Genomic DNA, 24,928 nt, shown 5'->3' on the forward strand with positions numbered 1-24,928 from the left:
TCTACAGCGCCAATTTCTTTGGGCACTAGTCATCACTTACCATCGGATGTCCCAAATACCCATTAAATTATATAAAAAAGGTTCAGAAAATCGTAAGATTTTATGTATCTTTTTCATCAGCCTGTGTGTTATCCACTGGGGATTCTGAGATGACTTATCTGTCACGAGTTATCCGCTAACTCAGGAGAATCGCAAGATAAGTGTTGATATGGAAAATAATAAAATGACCTGTTTCCGTCGCGGCCCGCTTAAAGGCACCATCCAAAATGAAGTGGTTAGTGCTTTTAGCTGGTGAGTAATATTTGAAGTATATTATTTGGGTTTCCCTATAGTTACAATACTTGTGGTGTTTAATGCTCATTAAATAATTTAACTGGCTCGTTGTCCTATGGCTGTATACGAGGAGCTTATTACGAATTTCGGATAAAGTCAATAAAATAGTATAATATTTTGCCAAGAAGAATATTAATAGTCAATAGCAGACTTTTAGAAGTTGGCAGTTTTTCAGCCTCGTGCATAGAAAGGAATTATGCTGTTGTTTCTGTAACTGAACTTCGGTTATGTTGATTTATCATCGCATCCGACTGAAAGAGTGAACGAAAAGAAATCGATCGCATGTTTGCGCTCGCATTTTATTATCTCTTACGTAATTGTAACCTTCATTAAACATAGACATCGAGTCCGAAATCGATCAATAGAACATAATTAAAGCAGTAAATAGTCCCCGTAATGTATATATAATTTAAAGATTATTAACTATAAATAAATAATATAAAATACTAATCATACATTAAACATAGATAAAAAATAGAGATCTTAAGCCCTAGAACAATAAAAACCAATTTACTATTTTAAAAAAAAATTGAAATATTTACTTCTCCATACATGCTGATCTATAACTTTTAAAAAAGTAATTAATAACAGACAAAAACAACGCATACTATAATACTTGTTTTTACTGTATCAATACATAGGGATATTATATTAAATTAACATTGTTTACTCGTTAACTCAAAGTGCTGCTCTAGTTACAATATATTCATTTTGGACCTGCATTAAATATACTCATGAGATTGACAAGAGTTTTTTTTTAAATACAAAATTCATTTCCAGGACTAGCTGTGGTGCTAGGCGCTGCGCCTAGAAAGCCAACCGCCCGCGATTTTGAATTAGAAGAAACTGACGATGGCTACAATGTCATCGCCATCACAGGTGAGTCGACCAGTCAAAAAGTCAAAAAGTCTGTGTATAATAAGTAAAACCGACTCGTATATTGTGACAGAAAATGGTATAATGCTCTCTTTCTCTCTCTGCTGTCTCTTTCTCCACACACAAGTGTGTGCTAGCCGTGTGGCGCTCATACCATGTTGCCAAAAGGAACAGCATCCTCACCCTTAACGTGTGTGGCAGATTTTCATTGAAACATACTTTTCAATTCACTACGGTGTATTCTTTCACCACCAGGTACGTTATGAATTATAAACACAAATTCAGAACATGGAAACACATTATTTAGCACAATAAAGATACGTGTAGCTGCTGATGAGAACAGTGATAGAATTTGGTGTATGAAATGGTAAGAAAATCTTGCCAAATTATATATTACTTTATATTCTTTCACAGATTCGAATCGCATTCTTCTTGGTCAAATCGGACGTAAAGCAAGTCTTGATGATGAAGATGTTACCTTCGAAATCACCGAAGGTCGCGACCAAGCCAGCGGCGGATACAGGGTAACCATCTCGTGGCAAGGACCTAGCGACAAAATCTTCGAAGATTGTTATGACTTCGGTAAGAATTAATAATATAACTTTAATTCTTTTTATAATACAATTTATTCATTTTGAAAATCATTAGGTACCAGACAATGGTTCGGAGGTCCGGAACAAAAGGAACAGTACTGGCCGATTCAGAAGTCTAAACTGCAGAAGTACTCTGTAATATCTAAAGAAGATGATAACTCAGCTGTATCTGAAAGATATTGGGTCAATTCAGCGGGCTGGTACATTTACATTCAACCGGAAGCACCTCTATTCGTAGATCATCACAATATCCTCGATAACCACATTTGCTTCGTAGCTGAAGTTACAGCGCCCTACTCTACGAGACGTACGCAAAATGTTCTCAAATACGACCTCTGGTTCTTCGATGACGCGAAAGAAGCACACCAACACGCCGTCGACACTTACCTTGGCAAACCATCGGATATTCCTGACTACAGAATGATTCAATATCCAGTATGGTCGACTTGGGCGAGATACTCCAGAGAAATCGACCAAGACAGTCTATGGGAATTCGCAAACGAAATCAACGACAGTGGATTCCCAAACGCTCAGTTCGAGATCGATGACCTTTGGGAAATCTGCTACGGTTCCCTGACCGTTGATGAAAGGAAATTGCCCAACTTCAAACAACTGATTCAAGATATTAAAGGCCTTGGTTTCAGGGTGACTATTTGGGTCCATCCCTTCATTAACAAGGACTGCGATCCTTGGTACTCTGAGGCTTTGGAAAAGGGGTAAGTAAATTAAAAATCTAAATATGATTGAATTTTCTAACTTTCAAATATTATTTGTATATTCTTAAATTAATTCCTAACTGACCGTCTGACAACGCCGGTCAGACGGTTAGGTACAAATTAATTTTAAGAAGTATTATATGATGGTTTATATATATAAACTAGCTGTGCCCCCGACCTTGCACGCGTTTGAATTTAAGCAAAAAATATTATTGGAGCCTAAGTTACTCCTTATCATATCAGTGATATGCCAGTGATAGTCCTGTCAAAATCGGTCCAGCCGTTCCAGAGACTAGCCGGAACAAACAGACAAACAGACAAAATAGTAAAAAATGTTATCTTGGTATATGTACCATGTTTTTTCTCATATGCATTGAGTAAAAAAGGCCTAATGTAATATTACAAACAGACCCTCCAATTTTATTATATGTATAGATAAACGCCTTCAAAGTATCTACATTAAATTCGTAATTTCAATTTAATAATAATTACAAGTGTAATTTATTTCTTTAAACACTCTACAGTTACTTAGTCCTAAACGAAGAGGGTAGCCCAGACACAACATGGTGGAACAATAATGGCTCAGTTCCCGGATACATCGATTTCACCAACCCCGAAGCTGCTGAATGGTACACCACAAGAGTACAAGATCTGATTGACACTTACGACATTGATAGCTTGAAGTTCGATGCTGGAGAATCTAGCTGGTCACCCCAGGTAATTTGAATTAACTGTTAAATCAACATTGTTAAGAATATTTACTTATGTTTGCTTTCAATTTATATTTGCTTTCAGATCCCAGTCCAAAATGGAGACATCGATTTACACCCTGGAAACATTGTTCAAGCCTACGTGAGGACTGTAGCCAAGTTTGGCCCCATGATCGAAGTCAGATCTGGAATGAGGTAACACACATTGAATTGGCATTGTGCCGTATATGCACATAGGTATTAAAGTAAACAGTTAGTAAAGTTACATATTCTGTGACTAAAATATTTCACATCTGTGTATCTCATATTCTTTGGCCAATTGTTGCTGGGCTGATGTAGAGGATAATGAAAGACACTAACTAGTTCACGATTTATTAACTAGTTCACGATTTATTAACGAGACGGTACAATTATACATACTGTGACGCACTTGATAGACACTCCGTTTTACATATGCAATGCTTCGACTTTTACACATGATATATGCCAAAGAATATGAGATACACAGATGTGAAATATTTTAGTCATAGAATATGTAACTTTACTAACTGTTTACTTTAATACCTATGTGCATATACGGCACAACATTACAAAAACATTTGGAATATGTCAAAAATTCCTTTGTCTAACGTTACCAACATTTAACCAGGACTCAAGACCTACCAGTCTTCATCCGCATGGTTGACAAAGATACCCTATGGGACTTCAACAACGGTCTCGCGACTCTGGTCACCACCCTCCTGCAAATGAACCTTAACGGCTACACGCTGGTGCTGCCGGACATGATCGGTGGTAATGGATACAACGCGAAACCATCCAAGGAGCTGTTCGTGAGATGGCTCCAGGCTAATGTTTTCATGCCGACTCTTCAATACTCCTTCGTTCCATGGGATCATGATGACGAGGTTTGTATTCTCCTTAACTAAAACATTTGTTAATCACAGTTTAGTCAATACTATATGTTGGAGATTACGAATCACATTAAAAATGTAAAACTTGAAATAAAACTAGTTATAACGGATTTGAATCGCGTATACTAATTATTTTTGACATCCCGACGTTTCAAGCACTTTACAGCGTTCGTGGTCACGGGTAGACGAAATAATATAAGCGATTCAAATCCGTTATAACTAGTTTTATTTCAATGTGTAATAATCGCGAAAATTTAAGACAACATTAAATGTAAAACTTGTTTAAACATTATCGTAGATGACAGTATCTTCTTTTCCATACCACTATTACTTAAATTTACTATCACATTGATAAGGATGATAAATACATTACTTCCTAAAAATACCAAGTAATTGCATAGAGATATCTCTCCTATTAAAGCAGTAACCTCTCCGTATCTAATATTATCGTAGGTTAATTAAACGCATCCTCATATTCTTACACCCAAATTTAATGGCAGGCGGTGGAGATATGCCGTCGCTACACTCAATTACACGCGGAGTTTGCTGATGATATAGCGGCTGCCATGCAGGAGTCCGTGCGCTCTGGCGCGCCCGTCAACCCGCCCATCTGGTGGCTCGACCCCACCGACCAAGACGCCCTCGCCGTCTGGGACGGTGAGATATACCCACGCTATCTATATCATGAAATACAACGGCTATTGTTATACACAAAATTGGCACTGAACTATTTATAGTCGTTCACTGGTTTTCATGGGTCAAGTCGATGTAGACAAAGTTTTTATTTGTCTATGTTGTCTTGGGTGGATGTTTGTGGTGCCGACGTTACTTATGTTTTTCCATAACACAAATGCTTTAGTTACTTGTTATACACAAAAATTGGCACTGAACTATTTATAGTCGTTCACTGGTTTTCATGGGTCAAGTCGATGTAGACAAAGTTTTTATTTGTCTATGTTGTCTTGGGTGGATGTTTGTGGTGCCGACGTTACTTATGTTTTTCCATAACACAAATGCTTTAGTTACTTGTTATACACAAAAATTGGCACTGAACTATTTATAGTCGTTCACTGGTTTTCATGGGTCAAGTCGATGTAGACAAAGTTTTTATTTGTCTATGTTGTCTTGGGTGGATGTTTGTGGTGCCGACGTTACTTATGTTTTTCCATAACACAAATGCTTTAGTTACTTGTTATACACAAAAATTGGCACTGAACTATTTATAGTCGTTCACTGGTTTTCATGGGTCAAGTCGATGTAGACAAAGTTTTTATTTGTCTATGTTGTCTTGGGTGGATGTTTGTGGTGCCGACGTTACTTATGTTTTTCCATAACACAAATGCTTTAGTTACTTGTTATACACAAAAATTGGCACTGAACTATTTATAGTCGTTCACTGGTTTTCATGGGTCAAGTCGATGTAGACAAAGTTTTTTTTTCTATTTTGTCTTTGGTGGATGTTTATGGTGCCGACGTTACTTCTGTTTTTCCATAACACAAATGCTTTAGTTACTTACATTGGGATCAGAGTAATGTATGTGATGTTGTCCAATATTTTAATGATTGCCCCTTGGTCAATAGAAACATTGATTTGAATGTTTGGAAAATTGAGACTCAGCTCGACGACACCTTGTCATTATTACAATAAAAAAAAAACAAATGTCAAAAGGAAAACGTAACTGTTTTTTTAATTTTGACATGAACGTAAACTACAACGTTACATATTATATACACGAATGTTGCATATAAAACATGCATACCTATAAGTACGTACGTGTCATATTAATATCCATTAGCATTCCTTGAGGAATACCCCTTATAAATTTGAAATAAATCGAATTTCAGACACCTCTATCTGCGTTACTTTCGTAAAAAAGAGGAACAAAATTTGTAATACATTTCCGTTACATTACAGAGTTCCTCCTTGGAGAGCGTATTCTCGCAGCTCCCGTTCTGGAAGAAGGCGCGGTGTCACGTGACATCTATCTCCCACGTGGACAGTGGCGGGACGGAGTTACAAATGAAATGATCGAGGGCCCCGTTTGGCTCAGGGATTACCCAGCACCTCTTGACACTCTGCCCTACTTCACTCTTGAAGACTAAACTATGTAGATACAACTCTACAGACCACATCAGCTCACAATAAGAGGACAAAAGCTCACAGAAAAAAACAAATTATTGTTTTATGAATGTCAGTGTTTTACGAGAGAGATCGCATTTTTGCCAATATAAAACTAAAATAAAAAAGTATTTTTGATATTATTTTTATTTAATCTTTTTATTGTTAATGATTAAATAAGATTTAAGTTTATGTTTTTTGTTTTCCTTTATTTTATTATAAAGCTACGTTTGAGATACCTACACTAATAAGCCTTTTAAGAATGAAACTTGAATATATGGGAATAGGCTATATATTTTTAGGAATATGTCAAATTAATAGAATTATCAAAACGCTACGAATCTTGAGATCTAATATATTATTATCTTTTTTGATGATTTATATGTGGGCCACCCCAGACGGTTTTGTAGAAGCTCTATAAAAATATTACGTCACTCACATCTCATCTTATCCTGTTACTACTTATGTCACAACAACATAACAACAGCCTGTAAATTCCCACTGCTAGGCTAAAGGCCTCCTCTCCCTTTGAGGAGGTTTGGAACATATTCCACCACGATGTTCCAATGCGGGTTGCTGGAATACACATGTGGCCGAATTTCTATGAAATTTGTCATGCAGGTTTCCTCACGATGTTTTCCTTCACACGAAATGAATTATAAAGACAAATTAAGCACATGAAACAGCGACGCTGGCCTGGGTTCGAACTCGTAATCATCGGTTAAGATGCACGTGTACTAACCTCTGGGCCATCTCGACTACTACTACTTATGTACACCACTGTTAACACAATATATATACACACAATGTCAATTATGTAAACACATTTGTATATTACAAGGCTGCCCAAAAATGATTGTAATATTATCAGGGTTCCTTGTTCCACCAGAACCTGAATGCCTAATAGATTTGAATATAAAGAGTATCCTTAGAATTCTTACATCATTCTGAGTAGGTTCTGCCTAACTGACCTAAAATTGTTGCTTTCACGTGCCCGTATAAGAGATTGTAAGCTGTTATGCATAATTCCGATTAGGGTTTTGGAAAGGTGTTGTGGAATATTTTTCCGTTCCTATGAAATCGCTGTTCCTTGTGTAATAAAACTATTAACACAAAATTAATTTATGTCACTATATTAATTTACCAATCAATACATATATTATTTATCCGCTTATTGTATATAATTATATCCTTTGACCCATCCACGAATGTAGCTTTCTTTTCCCCTGCCCGTTCAAAATCCACCGCCTTTTGTTTTTCTCGTGCCAGACAGTACCAGTGGCCGCACCACGCCGCGAGAGGAAGTGACGGGAGTCCCACAATACGGTGTCGATAACCGAATCAATAATTATACTAATAAATGTTATTTCAAATAAAAACGTATTTAAAAATTAAAGCCGTACTAGATATTATTATTTCAATTCAAATTATATAAGTTTATTCGGCTCTTTTGTATGGAATTAAGATCCGAATAGCGTGGTAGCCTAGTTTTCGCTCTATCTTGCCTCCTGCAGCCGCCTACTTATTGTTCGTGTGCTTATGTTTACCCCACACACTTTATTCTTATGATTTGTTGTTTACTGCAATAAAAAAGCAATTTCGTACAGAAAGTTAAAACAATAATTATATTACAGTTATTTATTACGGGATATCTAAGTTTTTTATTATTATTCGTTGGAGCTCGAAATTCCGACATTATCTACGAATGTCTTGTGCACGAGACTCTGATGAGAATAAGAAAAACATGGTAAACATCCCGTTATTAATAACTGTAATAATAAAAATAACCATGTTAATTTAAAATCTAATAATTCTAATGTCACGATGGGCAGATGCTCTCGTTCTGCCTGTATTGGGTCTCTTTGCACAGCCCTGTGTCTACAAGCCTTCTGTATACTCTAGATACCGTAGACTGGTTTGCATTTATGCAAGCTTTTGCGCACCAATGTCATAATTTGAGCGGCTTATATCTACACGAAGTAGTATCCATACTTATAGTTAAGAAACTTTTTTTGAGCTTAAAAGACTAATAAATAATCAGTATTATTGGTAACAAATCGCAAAAGAACAAAAAGAAAACAAAAATATTTAATTTCAAGCTTTACTCCCTCACGAATTTGAGACTGTGGATATATTTTATTTTTATATTTTACTGCAATTCTAGTTTTAAATTTTGTTTTTTGGAATTCTCGACATTTTTATTGAGTTCGACCTAAAACGTTTCGATAGTAATCCTGAACGTTGATTCAATTTATTTAATTTATTATTATTATTATTTATTATTATTCAATTTATTTATCCTTTATTCAAATAAACTTTACAATAAAGTATTTTTGAGTCAATATTTCGACTCTAACACAGGAAAGCAGACTCCAACGAAAATACGCATAAAATTAAATGGGTAGGGAGCAAAAGGATCATATTATCAATACAACTGAACAATAGGAAGTAAGTAGTTTAACTTGTGGAGGGCGGCATTACTTTGATTCTATTTCACATAAAGACGTGTGATAATCGATGTTTGTGTAACTATCATTTTGAGTCCTCAATCTTAAATTTTTTTGCATCAATATTATCATAATAATTTATCGCAACTCATATGTCTTGAAGAATTGTACAGATTTTTTTAACTGAATTATTAAATTGTAGTAACTACAGGCACAGGGGACATAACATCTTAGTTCCCAACGTTGGTGGCACATTGACGATATAAGGAATAGTTAATATTTCTCACAGCTTCATTGTGTATGGATGATGGTGACCACTTACCATCGGGTAACCCATATGCTCGTCCGCCAACCTATACCATAATAAATAAAATTTAAACAAAAAGAAAAACCGACTTCAAACAAAACACTATTTTAAAACAAATGAATATGCACGAAAAAGTAATAAAAATAATTGCGTATTCAACATATTTTTTAGAGTCTTCCTAAGTTAAATGAAATGAAAAATATTAGACTACTTAAAAGTCGATTAACGATTATATCATGTAGTTATAACTATTGTTATATTTGGAGCCGGTGTCAGCCACGGTGCCCTTGCCCCAACAATCAAAAGAAAGAAGAGATACGAGCCCCTTGATTGATCCAGTATATTATTGTGTAAAAGGTAATTTGTAAAAAACATATTTGTTAAAGTATTCTCGTATTGTTTTTTGATAGATATACTATAGGGTTTTATTGGCTGACACCGACTCCAAATATAACAATAATTATAACTACATGATATAATCGTTAATCGACTTTTAAGTAGTCTAATATTTTTCATTTCATTTAACTTAGGAAGACTCTAAAAAATATGTTGAACACGCAATTATTTTTATTACTTTTTCGTGCATATTCATTTGTTTTAAAATAGTGTTTTGTTTGAAGTCGGTTTTTCTTTTTGTTAAAATTTTATTTATTTTTTGGTTTTAAGTGAAGCTGATGTTGACTAACTAATTTTTTTTAATATGGATAGATTAAGCGTTCCGTTTATATGAGTCAGAAACTACTTCGAGGACAATTTCAAAGGAAACTTGCGAATAAAGCAAAAATAGACTTTCGAAAATGCGGATTTAATACGTCACGCGGCGTAAACTACAAGGATCCCTCGAAAGAGCTGTAATCGAACTCAGCAAAAAAACTTTGAAAAAGACCAACTATATTTCGTACATCATATGACATCACATCACATACACAAAATTTGATTAAAGATAGTAAGAAATTCTGCCCCATATCGCACCCTAACTGCGAGGCGTATAGGAGTTCCATCACTACATAGTATAAAACAAAGTCGCTTTCTCTGTCCCTATATCTTTAAATCTACGCAACGGATTTTGATGCGGTTTTTTTTAAAAGATAGTGTGATTCAAGGGGAAGGTTTGTGTATATAATACATGAAGAATATAGTAAAGAAACACTGATAATTTTAGAAGTTTGCGATGTGATGTTGTATATAAACAAATTCTGTAGTATATTTAGTATCAGTATTGCACCCGTGCGAAGCCGGGGTGGGTAGCTAGTTGATTATAATATTCGACTATGATAATTACATAAACATAACCACATTACGGAAGGTGACTCAAATATTCAAATAACCCATAAATAAAAGATTCGACCGAGTATCGCTAACGTGCTCCTCAGAATTGTTCCGTTCCCTTCCGTTCCGTTACTTTGTCATGGATCCTGTGCTCAGAACCTTACCAAACTTTCACCAAATTAACCTTGAAGTATATATTTTATAATAAAAAAAGAATTATCAAAATTGGTTAACGTGATTTTCAGTTATTCACCTATTTGTCGCGTATATACGTAATGCAAATTTAAGACTTATGTCGTTTTCACATGGATACCATCATCGGAAAAAAAAATAAAAAAAATGGGACCCCACGGGAAGCACTACCTTTCAAACAAAAAAAAAATATCAAAATCGGTCCACCCAGTGAAAAGTTATGAGGTAACAAAGATAATAAAAAAAAAAAAAAAAAAAAAAATACAGACGAATTGATAACCTCCTCCTTTTGGAAGTCGGTTGAAAAAACTTACTTTATTATATTTTGAAAGGCAATTAGTCGCTCGTTTTAATTGAACTATTTTAATAATATCACTTCGCCGTCAACTTTTTCAAAATGTTTCTAATAATTTTCTGTCTTTTTCCTTCACCGATTTCGATCTTTTTTCATCGTTGATTAAATTTATAAATAAGTTACTGCGAGTTCTCATATGAGCCCTATTAATGAATAAAAAATAGTTTTGAATCAAAATAGATTTTGTGTAAACAAAAAATTAAAAAAAAGAGATACCAGCAATTGCTTTCATTATAATAAACTGTGTACTGAAAACAATTTGGTAACTACGACAAAATTAGTATTGAATTGCATTTAATAAAACAATAACAAAATAGGTATAAGTTTAAAAGTTTTTATATAAAACCTTATTTAATATAAAGAGAAAGAGAGGAAAATGTCATCCAAAGAAGACACACGAAAGGATACTTTACTATAAGCAGTTTAAAATACAGATTTTTAATAACTGATTTAGTTGCTACTTGGTATAAAATTTTCTTAATATCCAATATAATCTACGAGGCTGTGTAAATAATAATAAATATATCTCAAAAAACAAACGTCTTATGATTTTCAATTCATCTTATCTATTGATTGCGTTATCAAATCTTCTTACGTATCTTGTCAACGGAAAATCGAATGTGTTTGTATTTTCCACATTACATTTTTACTCAACATTATGCAAAATATATTATTTTCAAGTACATATAATTTAAACTTGGTGAAGTAAAATTTAATTCTTACTAAAAATAAATAAAATACATAAAGCAGATAACGATCAAAAACATTAAATATTTTACATCCCTACTGTATCACTGTGTTCGGTATTGATAAGGAATGAATATTCATATCATATATTTTTTAAATATTGTATAAAAAATAATATTATTTTGCCATTATGACTTCTACTGTTACAATTAATAATGATAATTAAAAAAAATCCTGCTGCTTCAGTTCTTCTCAAATCCGAGTTGTTTTTTTTCGAATCGGTGAAAGATTTTTTATGGCTTTGATTTCTGCCAAAAAGATAAAGATTATTTCGCCAGTATCACGCGAAATTTTTGACAATCAATAAGCAATTAGTGTACTGCTTCTATATTAAGCAAATATTTCAGATTTTGACTTTATACTGAGCTACGCGCAGACCTTTTGCCACTTAAAAAAATAATTAAAATTTAAGTTACGTATATGAGTATTGTATTATATGCCGTGCATATAATTATAATATGTGTAAAAAACTACATTTTTTAGAAATTATCCTTGTTATCTCGTAGGTTAATTATAAGATTGTGAAAATCGTCAGTTTGAGTACTCGTTAGCAAATGCTACTGATGCTGTAACAATAATAATAATGACACATTCCATATAAACAAAGTCGCTTACCGCTGTCTGTCCCTATGTATGCTTAGATCTTTAAAATTACGCAACGGATTTTGATACGGTTTTTTTAAAGATAGATTGATTCAAGAGTAAGGTTCATAAGTAACATGCACAATATAGTATAGGATGACTGAAAAACTGTGAACACTGTAACACAGTCTGCAGTATATTTAGTATCAACATTGCAACCGTGCGATGCCGGGGCGTGTCGCTTGTATGTACATAAAATACAAATCAAACAAAATATAACACATTCCGATTTAAATTATAACCTAAACAGTGATTAATGAAAACATATCTGTCAATTTGTCAAACTTATGGTCCACCTAAATTACTGAAACTGTATAGTTGTAAAGGATTATTTAATAAAAAAACAAATCGGTATTTATTTTTTTAAAATAGCTTTATATGCAAAACGAATAATGGCGGTTATCTAAACATGAAAAATCTCGAGATTCCGATAACGAATGAAACAATTGGGTAATTCTGATATTGTCACAAGGTAATGGATAACAGTCGCTGATTCTGAGTGATCTGTGATGGCGGCAATAGGGACAGTGCTTGGTAATTTTCATTATATTTTTTATCTGTTAAATAATCTATAATTAATGTTAAATTGGTGGTAGTCCGTAGTTTACTCAGAGAAATATTTTAAACTGGCAGCTTCACTTAATTGTTAAATGACGATTCAAAAGTGCACATATATGTTTCAAAATCAAATGATTTTGATTTTGAAACATATATGTTTATGTTAGTATGTTAAGCGGATTTGTGGTACCTGCAGAAAGTCTTCTGTTCGTAAGAATGTTTACAGTCGCTGCTTAATAAGTATCCCTTAATATAAATTATGCTCTTTTTACGCATTTACCGATCACTATATAAAAAATAAAAATATTCACAGTATAACTCAAAAGCACATTCCAAGTGACGTCAGACTTCCGCCTTGATGATATTTAAAATTATTGTTTTTTTCATGATTTTTTTATTCGAAATGCATTTCTAACGTTATTTTGTCTTTTAGTTTTTCTATGCTATTACTTTACTTTAAGACTAATTATTTAAAATATATGTTTCTTTAGTAATGCAGAATTTGAACAAACTCAGATTATTTTTAACTTATAAACATACCCAGTCTCTTTATTAATTTAGTGTCTACTAATAATTTCTTCTAGGTGTTTAAATGCCGGCTGTTGGTTTCATGATTTTAATTTGACACAAGAAGCTTTCCTCCGTGATGTAACATTCTATGTAATTACGTTAAATATTAAAATTGGCTGACATTTAACAGGTATCCTTACTCTTACCGCTCGGGCATTATCAGCGGATATATCAGTGCGAGCTGATGATGTAGACCTCACTCTTGAGCCAGTGCTGACTGGCGGTTTCCAGTTCGTTTTAACCAAAGGTAAATTACGCTTCATCGATTATTTTATCCCAAGCAATTTCAGCGTCTGAAAAGGCAGCTTCGCAAGAAGTACAGTGCATAAGGTATAACAACATATTAATGATAATTAAAATTATGTTTTATCTATATTAATATTATAAATGTGACAGTTACTCTGTGTGCCTGTCTGCCGTTTTTCACGACCAAACTGCTGAACCGATTTGCTGATTTTTTTATGAAACAAACTTGAACTCGAAAAAAGGTCATGGGCTACTTTTTGACTGAAGCTTGCAAACCATCACCTCGAATTAGTAATAATTAAATTAACCTCGGCTCAGATGCTCATAAGCTGATGGAAATTCAAATCGCACGGAAAGAGCTTAGACTCCGGACGAGTCGCGTGCTTTCTGAGGCACAAGACTTCAGGCACTCTCGACTTGCAAATTCTATGCTATGAATTTACTTCAATTACTTCATCAATTCCAATTTAAAAAAAAGATTCAAATAGTTGGGATTCAACTGTAATCATAACACCTCGCCTCATTGCCTCCACTGGTGACAGGCGGGCTGTTTCGTTTTTTGCCCAGAGGATCGGAATTGCGATTCAACGGGGAAATGCTGCTAGCATTCTTGCCACCATTCCACGCGGTCAAGATTTATACAGTAACTAGGATTAGTTCTTATTTGTGTATTATATTTAAGCATTTAATGTTATTAATTGAAATCATTGTATGATCTTTAGTATAGATTCAGGTGTTGTAACCGTTGTTAACTTTTAAGTACCTACGTGCATTTTTTTAACCGACTTCAAAAAAAGGAGGAGGTTCTCAATTCGTCGGGGCCTTTTTTTTTTTTTTTTTTTTTTATTTTTTATGTATGTTACCGAATTACTCGAAGATGTCTGGGCCGATTTTGACAATTCTTTTTTTGTTTGAAAGGGCATGTTTTACAGGTGGTCCCATTGTCAGGAGATCAGGATCTGATGATGGGATCCTGGCGAAATCGAGGGAATTCCTCAAATTTTATAGGCACACCTATAGTGATTTCGGTTTTATTCAAAGTGCCTTGGTCATATGCTCACGAAAAGTGACATTTGATGAAGTGGAACTGATGATGAAGACCACAACTGGTAATCAGAACCTATTAGTAAGTAACTATTTTACGGGTTTAGTTCTATTTCTTTAAGATAGTCGTCAAGCAATTGATGTTAGTAAACATGCCTATGATGAAGTCTAGCTGATGGTGGATTACACGGAGAATTCCTCGATGATTAACGGCATTGCATCGGGAAAAATGGTATTGTCTAATTGGCGATGAGCAGTTAACATTAGGCTATTGTAACTTAGGTAACGCTTAATTTGAGTTGCAGTCCACATCGTATTGAAACGGGGTTGAGTTATGTTTAGAGTCGAAAGCCGAAATGTACTGAGTATAATAAAGTGAATGATAAACACTACCAATTGTAATTATAAATAACAAAACAACACTGAAAAGCATTAAATAAATTTTTATAAATAAAAAAAAACCGCCTTCAAAAATGAACTAAAAAGAAAAAAATAATCAGTTACATCCATATCCAATTTACGATTTTTTAATCACCTTTTGAAGTCGGTGCCAACAAAGTAAATAAATTCCTATATTGAAATCATTTAACTTGTATCGATAGTAAGGTTTGTCTAATGGTGTCATCTATACAATAAATAGATTTAGTTTTTATATGTATGTATTATGTATTATGTACCTATATTAGCAATGTCGGCACCGACTTTGAGAGGCGATTAAAAAATCGTAAATTGGATATGGATGTAACTGATTATTTTTTTCTTTTTAGTTCATTTTTGAAGGCGGTTTTTTTTTATTTATAAAAATTTATGTAACATTAGTACTGATGTGGGGTCTGAGAGGTAGCGTATATAACATCAAGTTTTTTAATAATACTTTGCAATGACAGCTGAGATGGCCCAGTGGTTATAGAACGCGTGCATCTTAACCGATGATTTCGGGTTCAAACCCAGGCAAGCACCACTATATATATGTGCTTAATTTATATTTATAATTCATCTCGTGCTCGGCGGTGAAGGAAAACATCGTGAGGAAACCTGCATGTGTCTAATTTCATCGAAATTCTGCCACATGTGCATTCCACCAACCCGCATTGAAACAGCGTGGTGGAATACGTTCCAAACCCGCTCCCACAAGATGAGGCCTTAGCCTAACATTGGGAATTTTACAGGCTATTATTACTTACTTGCAATGATGACATGACATGCGATGAAAAACCCATTAAACTGACTATTTCTGGTCAGGTTTGGGTCAATTATTAACACAAAATACACAACACATTAAAATAGACTCGAAATTTGTGACGAATCAAGTATCTTTTTATCTTAATCCAGCCGCAGTTTATCATCGATCGATTTTCCAAGCCTGTAAATGAGGTCAAGGTCATTAAAATATGACTATTAGTATTAAGTAAGAAAAAAAAGTGAAAGTGTGATCGTATATTATTCAATAACACTTTAATTGAACAAACACATCACTTAGAAACACAATAACACTTATTATATTGAAGTACATATTTACTTTAAAGTATTACCGTGCGCTAATCTTATTAATAATTAAATATCATGCGTTCGCATTCATGTAGTATTATGTTAAACGTTCAAATCAATTCATATCAAATATACTTATTTCAAGTACACTCTTCGTGTACTATTCAATTGACATTCATCAATAATCAATTCATCAACAGCCTGTAAACTTCCCACTGCTGGGATAAGGATAAAGGCCTCCTCTCCCCTTGAGGAGAAGGATTGGATCATAATCAGAAAAAGGCCGAAAGCTTAAACTTTCTTGGTCGGAACCTGATTTATTTATGTTTCTTCTTTAATCTAAAGATTGTATACTCTCGTATGAGTCGGAGACTATGTGTAGTGTGTATATAATATGTCTTAGACTTTAACACGACATTTATACAAAAGGTAATTTATTTGCTATCGTACTACTACCGGTTCGAAAGGAAGGATAACCCTGAAAACTGAAAACGAATGCATCCGTAAATGAAATACGCCTGATTAACCACGACATATTCGATACTATTATTATTAGCCTTATAGTAACTGGAAAATACATATATTAAAATAGTATTCGAACGCGGTTCGCTCGCATTTTAGGGTGTTGCTTGTCATGTGTTAGCCAAAAAATAGCCAATGTCCTTTAATGAAGTTCATATTCGCTTCAAACAAAATGTCATGAAATTCAGTTCTGTGGTTTGAAAATCAAAAGACAGAGTTACTTTCACATTTATAATATTAATATAGATTAAGTACACAAATAGTTTTCTAGTTATATTGAAAACAGTATTATTCATGAACTTTTTATTTCAGGAGATGAAAGAAAAGTGTATGGTCACATTGGTCGAACTCTGTACTCGGTGTACGTCGCCGAAGAGGTGGAAGGAGGTGTTCTCATCCAGATGGGCAATACAAACCTGACCGTCCACACCGTATACGATGACGTGGAACAAGCGAGGGGCATTAAGATTAAATGGGATACCCAAGATCTTACTCGTTTTGAAGATTGCTTCAATTTCGGTAAGTCTTAGTTGGAAGTTTACTCATTGCTTGTTAACATCCTTATTTTAAGACAGATACTTTCTGAGTAGAACGAAATTAAGTACATACGGACACACAACACTGAGTAATGTTGTCTGTCCAGATTTTGGTTGCAATTTCGGTTAGATTTCACATATCTTGGTCACTAGGACATCTAATCTATTAAATATACTTATATGAAACCTATTGAAAACAGAATAATATGGTGGAAATACTTTAAATCGGAGTCTTTTTGACGACCTACTGCACTGAAGTTTCGATTACACCACATCATCACATCGAGTTTCTCAAACAATACGGGGTCTAATAAGCCCCGTACCAGTATTATGATAGTTTTCATACGAGGTCTTAAATGCCACGTACTGAAGCTATATAATAAATAAATAAAATTATGCCGCTACCAACGTGTTACATTATGATATATATTCAATCAAACCTTTTAATTTTAGGAACGAATCATTGGTATGGAGGCCCCATGCAAGTAAACCAAGTTTACCCAATAGAAAACGCTCAACACAGTTACAGCGCTTACATCTCTAAAGAACAAGACAATGGAGCGATTGTTGAGAGATACTGGCTGAACTCCGCCGGAGAGTACATCTATGTACATCCACAAGTACCACTATTTGTGGACTACAATTCCATCCAACCCAACCATATTTGCTTCGGTGCTCAAATAACGAACCCTTACTCCTCCAGAAGAAACCACACAGAACTATCTTATGACATTTGGTTTCTTCCTGACGTGAAGAAAGCCCACCAACACGCTGTAGCTAACTACTTAGGTAAACCGACTGGCCTGCCAGACTTCAGAATGGTCCAACATCCGATCTGGTCGACTTGGGCTCAGTACTCCCAAAACATTACCGGAGAGAAGGTTATGGAATTCGCGACACAAATAAGAGCGAGTGGTTTCAATGATTCGCAACTCGAAATCGATGATCTCTGGGAAACTTGTTACGGTTCCTTAGAAGTCGATACGAATAAATTCCCGAATCTCACGCATCTGGTGGAAGAGGTCAAGGCTCTAGGTTTTCGTGTGACGATTTGGGTTCATCCGTTCATTAACAGCGGCTGTGATCCGTGGTATTCCGAAGCTCTGTCTAATGGGTAATGTACTAATAACATGTACCTTTTATTAATTCTTGCTTATTCAATCGTTCAAAAAGTGATCCGTTTTGCTTTCGGAGAAGAGTTGTGTACGGAGTATTGTGTATTAAGACCGTGCGTAGATTTCTATGTCAAATGTCCAAATACTAGATAGAAACTTGAAAAACAATCGGCTACTGATGTACATTAACGAATCGTCAAATATAGGAAATAGGTATAATTCAGTAACAGTTATTCCTATTTTTTATATGTTATCGGTACACGTACTGGCATATGGACCTTCTAATGGTAGCTAGTTATCTCCGCCTTTCGATACGGGAACTGTTAAAAATATTGACTAATTAAGCGATGTGAGGAAACATCATCAATGCGCCACCAATTTTAAGAGCTAACATATGTCCCTGGTATATGTTGTAAGGCAATAAGCCAGGATGTGATAGGCTTATGTACCTTATTCAACTATGAATTAAATGAATGAACTTTAACCATTTATAATTAAATCTTCCAGCTACCTAGTCCTGGATGAAGCCGGTACACCAGAGGCAAACTGGTGGAACGCAAATGGTTCTATTCCGGGTCTGGTTGACTTTACCAACCCAGCAGCAGCGGAATGGTGGTACGGCCGTGTCAAGAATCTCATCGACACTTATGGCATTGATAGTATTAAATTTGACGCTGGTGAGAGCAGTTTCTCTCCCCAGGTGAGCTATAGACCAAAATATGATAATTTCGTTGTAGTTTTTATTCTCCTGTCTTCGGCCACGTTGTTTATTCTCAAGATTGACCTGCACATGACAATTATAGTGCACAAGTTCACTTTCTAACTTTCTTTATCACATTTTAATAAATTCAGATGTAAACGACTACGTGCTCTCCAAGACTTGACGATTGGCGAGACTCTTCAAAAACTTTTAGGCTTTTGAGTTGATATCAAGAATTACTCGATGGCAAAACTCAATACAAATACTTTTTCTCTTTTAGATTAATTCAATAAACGTTAAGTTTAAAGTTAAATAATTCCGTCTTAATTAAATATTTTAGAAAATGTTAATGTCGTAATTACCAGATCCCTGTTCAACACGGCGACATCGACCTTCACCCACATAATATTGTCGACGCATACGTAAGGACATGCGCAAGATTCGGTGACATGATAGAAGTTCGTGCTGCATACAGGTAACATTCTGCACAAATCATAAACAGTATGACAAATTAATAGAACACATGTATGTTAAGAATCTAACATCAAATTAGTCAAAGTTTGTTAAAGTATTTTTATCAGTCTAAATATCATTAGCTTGATTATTTCTAGATGCTTTTATCGATATCTAATATACAACAGATAGATCTGACAATATAGAGATAACAGCGAACAGCAAAAAATAATATATACAGATGAAATGTAAATATTAGCAAGAATCCTTGCACCATTTCTTGTTGGAACGTAATTTTAATTTTCCAAATTTTACTTTTTAATTTAACTTTTAATCTAACCCAAAAAATATACGCATTGACTTATTGACAACTAAATGTTCTTCAAAATCTTATTAACAAGTATTTTATAAAAAGCTTGTAACACTCTCTGAAGTCTTACTTCAGAAAACTATATCTTGTTTTATTACATTAAAACCTTACTTATTAAAGTAAATCATATTAAATTCAAGAACTCAAGACCTCCCGATCTTCGTTCGCATGGTAGACCGCGATTCCATCTGGGGTATGGACAATGGCCTTCCAACAATCGTCACCACCACCATCCAGATGAATCTTAACGGCTACACTTTGGTCCTGCCTGATATGATAGGTGGCAACGGCTATAACCTCAATCATCCCCAAGCCGGCCAGCCCACTAAGGAATTGTTCATAAGATGGGTACAGGCGAACACCTTCTTACCTGCAATGCAATACTCCTTTGTACCCTGGAATTTTGATAACGAGGTAATTTTCGGCTATTAAAATCCTCTTTTGTTTTTCTCAGGTCTATAAAATAATCAGCTATTTTCATTTCATTTTTTTATACTGTTTTTCTTTAAACAAAACTCATTAATTTAAATTATGATAATGTTTTAACCGTTACCTTTAAATCTAATCTAATAACAAATTATAATCATCTTTCTTTCAGACTGTAGCTATAAGCAAAAAGTACACCGACCTCCACGCTGCGCATGCGCAGGATATATACGACGCGATGCAAGCTTCAGTGGATAACGGCTCGCCCGTCAACGCGCCGCTCTGGTGGATAGATCCTACAGATCAGGAAGCGCTCAGAATATGGGATGGTGAGATATAAATGATACCATTTACAAATCAGAGAATTTACTTGGTCTGGCGACTAACGATTAAAATATTTATTAAATCAATACAGTAATGTAACCTAAGGCACAAAATATCTAACCTATGAGAAAGGTTATGGTAATAATTCTTCGTCAGTCATAAGTACTTTTTGCTAACAATAGCAGACAATAGTTTGGACCGAACGGTTTGGTCACAAGTAAGACGAAATAATTGGTTAATGATATTGACTCACACTAGTATAATAGCCATAACTACTTTTAATCAGTTCAGAAAAGTTTAACTTAGCAATTATATCGAATTTTTATATCATGACAAAAATTTTAATTCTTGGCAAATTTAAGACATTGAGAAGCAAATGAAAAAAAAATATTTATAATAATAATCTTTTTATAAATAAAAGCATTTATAATATTCTTTTAATTATAAATATCAAAAGCTATATTCATCGTTACAATTCGTTTGACCTAACGCACCTTGAAAAAATTGGAAGATTTTCGAGTTGCTTGCCTGAGAAGGTTTGTTTAAATAATCTATAGCGTCTAATATATTTTCTTTAATCCAATTATTGTTTGCAGAGTATCTCCTGGGCGAAGACATATTAGTTGCTCCAATATTTAATGAAGGTGCAACTTCAAGAGACATATATCTACCAATAGGAACCTGGCTTGAAGAAGGGAACCCTGAAAAGGTTTACGAAGGTCCAATTTGGATTTACAATTACCCAGCTCCCATTGATGTTCTGCCATACTTTGTGAGGGAGAAATCCATTGAGACAAGTATGGGCAATGCTCCCATAGTTTCGGCTCTGTTGGTATTATGTGGAATGTTGATAAATATATTTAATCAAATTTAAGTTTATTCTAAGCTAAGTATTAAATAAATGGTTACCAAATTTTTTCTTGTAACAAACTAGATGTGTTTTATTTTAAATAACCTTCTTTCATTCATCGCCTTTGAAAATATGTCAATTTTCTCCATCTACTTGTGTGTAATTTAATTTAAATGATTATTTGAATGAAGTGTGGAGTGATGGTGCTTGCCTGGGCTCGAACCCGCAATCATCGGTTAAGATGCACGCATTCTAACCACTGGGCCATCTCGACTCCCACTGGGCGGCCATCTCGACTAATAACAAAATAATTTAAATTATATTACTATTTTCATCAAACATTTCTATCCTGTCGCTGTCATCATTCTCACTTTCATTGTCGCTGTCATCATCTTCACTTACATTTATAATAAACTGAAAATCATAGTCGAAATACTTCATGTATTCTGTTTCAATTTTTTCAACGTGCTTGCATGTATTTCGCCAGGTGGTTTGGTCTATATTATTTATGCATTCATCTATTAAATTTTGAACAAGGGTCATGGTTTGGCCTATATTTTTTGCGGCAATTTGGTTTTTTATAATACCCCATATATTTTCAATCGGGTTAAGCTCTGGGTGATACGGAGGGAGTCTTAAGATTCCGAAACCTTTTTTTCTTATAAAGTCATCTATTTTAAATGTTATAAAACGGTCCTTTTTCTTTTTAATTAAATCATACAGTTCTACTTTTTTAAAACGATTATCAAATGAGATGCCATTCTCTGTCAGCCACTTTTGCATTTCCCCTTTACTGGAATTAGAGGTCGGTATTTTGCTGCTTCGAGTATTGTGATAAGAAGCGTTGTCCATAACAATAACTGACTTCTCAGGTAAGTTTGGCAATAACTTTTCATTAAGCCATTTTGTATAATTATCATGATTCATGTTTGAATGATAATCTCCTGATGTAGATGCAGCTTTGTAGACTAGCGAAGCATTAGGCACAAAACCGTCGCTGCTGCCTGCATGCACTACAATAAAGCGGCTTCCTGTGCTCAGTTTCTTTGAAAACTGTTTATTGCCTTTGGGGTAATTGTTTTGAGGCAACCAGGTGTTTTGCCGCACGTGAGAAGTCAAAACATATGTTTCGTCAGTGTATACAATAGGACGACCTTCCGAACGATACTGAAAGATCTTTTTTAAAAAATTTAATCGCCAAAGTTGAATTTCATGTCTTTCTTGTAATGCTTCTCTGTTGTTCACAATTTTTCTCCATTTGTAGCCTAATTTCTTTAATATCGAACGTAATGTATTTAAGCATCCATCAAACCCAATCTTTTCTCTCAAAACTGATTGCAATTTTGATAATGTTAGTAATTGCTTTTCTACAATATGGAAATTTTGCACAGTAGTTCGAATGATTTCAAGATTCATGTTGTCTAAATGAAATTTATTATTTCTCTTACGTCGTTTTTTCGTAGGTGAAGTAAAACTTGCAGAAGTACATGGCAGCTCTTTTTCTTCTTTCAATATTGTAGTTACAGTTCGTTCACTAAACCCTGTAGCTTCAGCGGTACGTTTCCGTATATTAGCCAAAGGACTCAAATCGCAATGATCCATATTGTTCGCTTTCATAAAATTATACTCTCCTTGAAGAAAGTGGTACACGCGGGCAATAATGGCGCGTCCCTGCAAATAGTAGTAAAGTTACATATTGGTAACTACAAAAATATCAAAAAACAATTATAAAAATAAAAAAACTTACCTCGCTATGAATTATTTTACGTTTTCTTTCACATTTGAGGTTTGACATGCTGACCGTACTCCGTGAACAATAATGACGCGGAAACAATAAAGACAAGTTACCCGAGTGAAGGCTCACTCGCTACTGATCGCTCCGTCGGTTACACACACTAACGCAATTATGTGTTTTCGGTTACAAACACAAATAAAGGCCACGCGCGCTCGCAGATTGCAAGAACTATACAGGTGCATTTACATTAAGTAACAACCGTCACAAGTAAAACTACTCCCTTTCATTCCCATTCTCATCCAACTAAGAAAGTTGTTTAGGCAAATAGGACGCCAGGTGATAATTAACTACCAGCCATAGATATTATCACAGAATCATTGAATGCTTGCATGATTCGTGTAGTAAAATGTATATTATACATTATAATTAAGCCTTTATAATATTGATGTGATATAATTTGACAGAGCTAGTTTATATTCTTCTTTATTATTTATTTTATTCTTGGTCTTCATTTACAAAATATATTTTATACGACCAACAAGAATTTGTTATTAAAATGCCAAGTATTATCAAGCCACGTTAAGTGTTTTTATGGCTAACATCTTGAAGTGGATGAATATTAAAACAACAGTTATCCGTTTTGGGTTTTACTATCTTAATGACAAAAGATTTTAATATGATATAAGTTAATAGACTGTATAGGTAACATTCTTGCTTTAACTCTAGGACAAGGAGTATCTTAATATTTTTAGTAACTTTCTTTTGTCTACTACTAACGAACCCTCAGTATATTTTTTCAGTTGTTCACAACGGGTGTACCACAAAGCTTAATACTTGGCCCTATGCTTTTTGAAATCTTCATCAATGGTGTTGCTTCCTAAATGTTTTAAATCCGATAGATTTCAGTTGAACGACGATATCAAATTATCGTCGGAAATAAATACACACGAGGGCTTAACATTTGAAGGTTGACAATTTAAAAACGAAAAAAATTAACGAATAAAAATACTTTACCTTATACCTTACTAGTAGTCGCCCGCGGCTTCGATCGCGTTTCAGGGGGTTGTTTGTCATACGTTAGGCAAAAAAGTAGCCCATGCTCTTTCTTGGAGTTCTAACTTGCTTCACATCAAATTACATCACATTCGCTTCATTGATTTGGTGGAAAAAGAGCGACAGACTGAGTTATATTCACATTTATAATATTAATATAGATTGTACACCACACAGAGAAAATAAATAAATACTACACTCAATAAGTCGTAGTAAAAGAGGCGTACAATTTTGACGACTCGCTACATAGCGATCTCTTCCAGTCCAACCGACGGTGTAGTTTAGGTTAGCTCATAGCTATAAGAGGTTGGCGATGTACTCCCAAAATATATGAAAAGTATCTATGAAAAATATGTTTAAATAATCAAATCTACAGAAGAAACTAGTAAACAGTCAGTGAGAAAAGTACCTTATCACAGCAATTAAGTGCAAAGATAACGAAAACTGCACATATTCAGAGATTTTGACGAGCTGCGGTCAGTAGTGGTGGACGCGCGGCAGCCATGCGCAGATTATACGGTGAGCGAAATAAACCTATGTATTACTAACTAATTTATATTTTAATGTATAAAATAGGACTTTGTCACAGCATTAAATATAATTTTTACTATTTAGAAGGCATATATGTGTGTATACGTTAAAATAAAGTAATACATTTGTTTTTAGTATTGCAAAATAGGTATTGACCCTAAGTAACATCATTACATTGTATAGTATGGAC

At 34.4% G+C, this 24,928-nt stretch overlaps 3 protein-coding genes across 3 annotated transcripts; 2 read left to right on the forward strand and 1 right to left on the reverse strand.

The window, feature by feature from the left end:
- The first annotated feature begins 191 nt into the window (after positions 1-191).
- Positions 192-6,252, forward strand: LOC124534660 (myogenesis-regulating glycosidase-like). The gene is made up of 9 exons (XM_047110635.1): positions 192-291; positions 1,114-1,212; positions 1,624-1,791; positions 1,858-2,518; positions 3,043-3,235; positions 3,314-3,423; positions 3,878-4,133; positions 4,640-4,796; positions 6,055-6,252. Exons 1-9 carry the CDS (start codon positions 267-269, stop codon positions 6,240-6,242), a joined length of 1,857 nt encoding a protein of 618 aa, XP_046966591.1. The 5' UTR covers positions 192-266; the 3' UTR covers positions 6,243-6,252.
- A 6,414-nt stretch (positions 6,253-12,666) lies between these two features.
- On the forward strand, positions 12,667-21,459 carry LOC124534662 (myogenesis-regulating glycosidase-like). The gene is made up of 9 exons (XM_047110638.1): positions 12,667-12,751; positions 13,476-13,592; positions 16,958-17,164; positions 17,635-18,295; positions 18,804-18,996; positions 19,362-19,471; positions 19,960-20,233; positions 20,418-20,574; positions 21,166-21,459. Exons 1-9 carry the CDS (start codon positions 12,727-12,729, stop codon positions 21,441-21,443), a joined length of 2,022 nt encoding a protein of 673 aa, XP_046966594.1. The 5' UTR covers positions 12,667-12,726; the 3' UTR covers positions 21,444-21,459.
- Positions 21,460-21,530: 71 nt separating this feature from the next.
- LOC124534920 lies at positions 21,531-23,222 on the reverse strand. The gene is made up of 3 exons (XM_047110964.1): positions 23,167-23,222; positions 21,746-23,090; positions 21,531-21,541 (listed from the first exon to the last, which is right to left on the reverse strand). The coding sequence occupies exons 1-3, from the start codon at positions 23,212-23,214 to the stop codon at positions 21,531-21,533; spliced, it is 1,404 nt and encodes a 467-aa protein (XP_046966920.1). The 5' UTR covers positions 23,215-23,222.
- Between the last annotated feature and the right edge of the window lie 1,706 nt (positions 23,223-24,928).

Source organism: Vanessa cardui, chromosome 13 (assembly GCF_905220365.1).
Source record: "Vanessa cardui chromosome 13, ilVanCard2.1, whole genome shotgun sequence".
Classification (NCBI taxonomy): domain Eukaryota; kingdom Metazoa; phylum Arthropoda; class Insecta; order Lepidoptera; family Nymphalidae; genus Vanessa; species Vanessa cardui.

Coding starts and splice junctions, on each gene's coding strand:
- LOC124534660 (XM_047110635.1), top strand. CDS start 267: ATGAAGTGGTTAGTGCTTTTAGCTG. Junction 292..1,113: donor GTGGTTAGTGCTTTTAGCTG/GTGAGTAATATT, acceptor ATTCATTTCCAG/GACTAGCTGTGGTGCTAGGC. Junction 1,792..1,857: donor CGAAGATTGTTATGACTTCG/GTAAGAATTAAT, acceptor GAAAATCATTAG/GTACCAGACAATGGTTCGGA.
- LOC124534662 (XM_047110638.1), top strand. CDS start 12,727: ATGGCGGCAATAGGGACAGTGCTTG. Junction 12,752..13,475: donor GGCAATAGGGACAGTGCTTG/GTAATTTTCATT, acceptor GACATTTAACAG/GTATCCTTACTCTTACCGCT. Junction 20,575..21,165: donor AGCGCTCAGAATATGGGATG/GTGAGATATAAA, acceptor TATTGTTTGCAG/AGTATCTCCTGGGCGAAGAC.
- LOC124534920 (XM_047110964.1), bottom strand. CDS start 23,214: ATGTCAAACCTCAAATGTGAAAGAAAACGTAAAATAATTCATAGCGAG. Junction 23,091..23,166: donor GTAAAATAATTCATAGCGAG/GTAAGTTTTTTT, acceptor TACTATTTGCAG/GGACGCGCCATTATTGCCCG.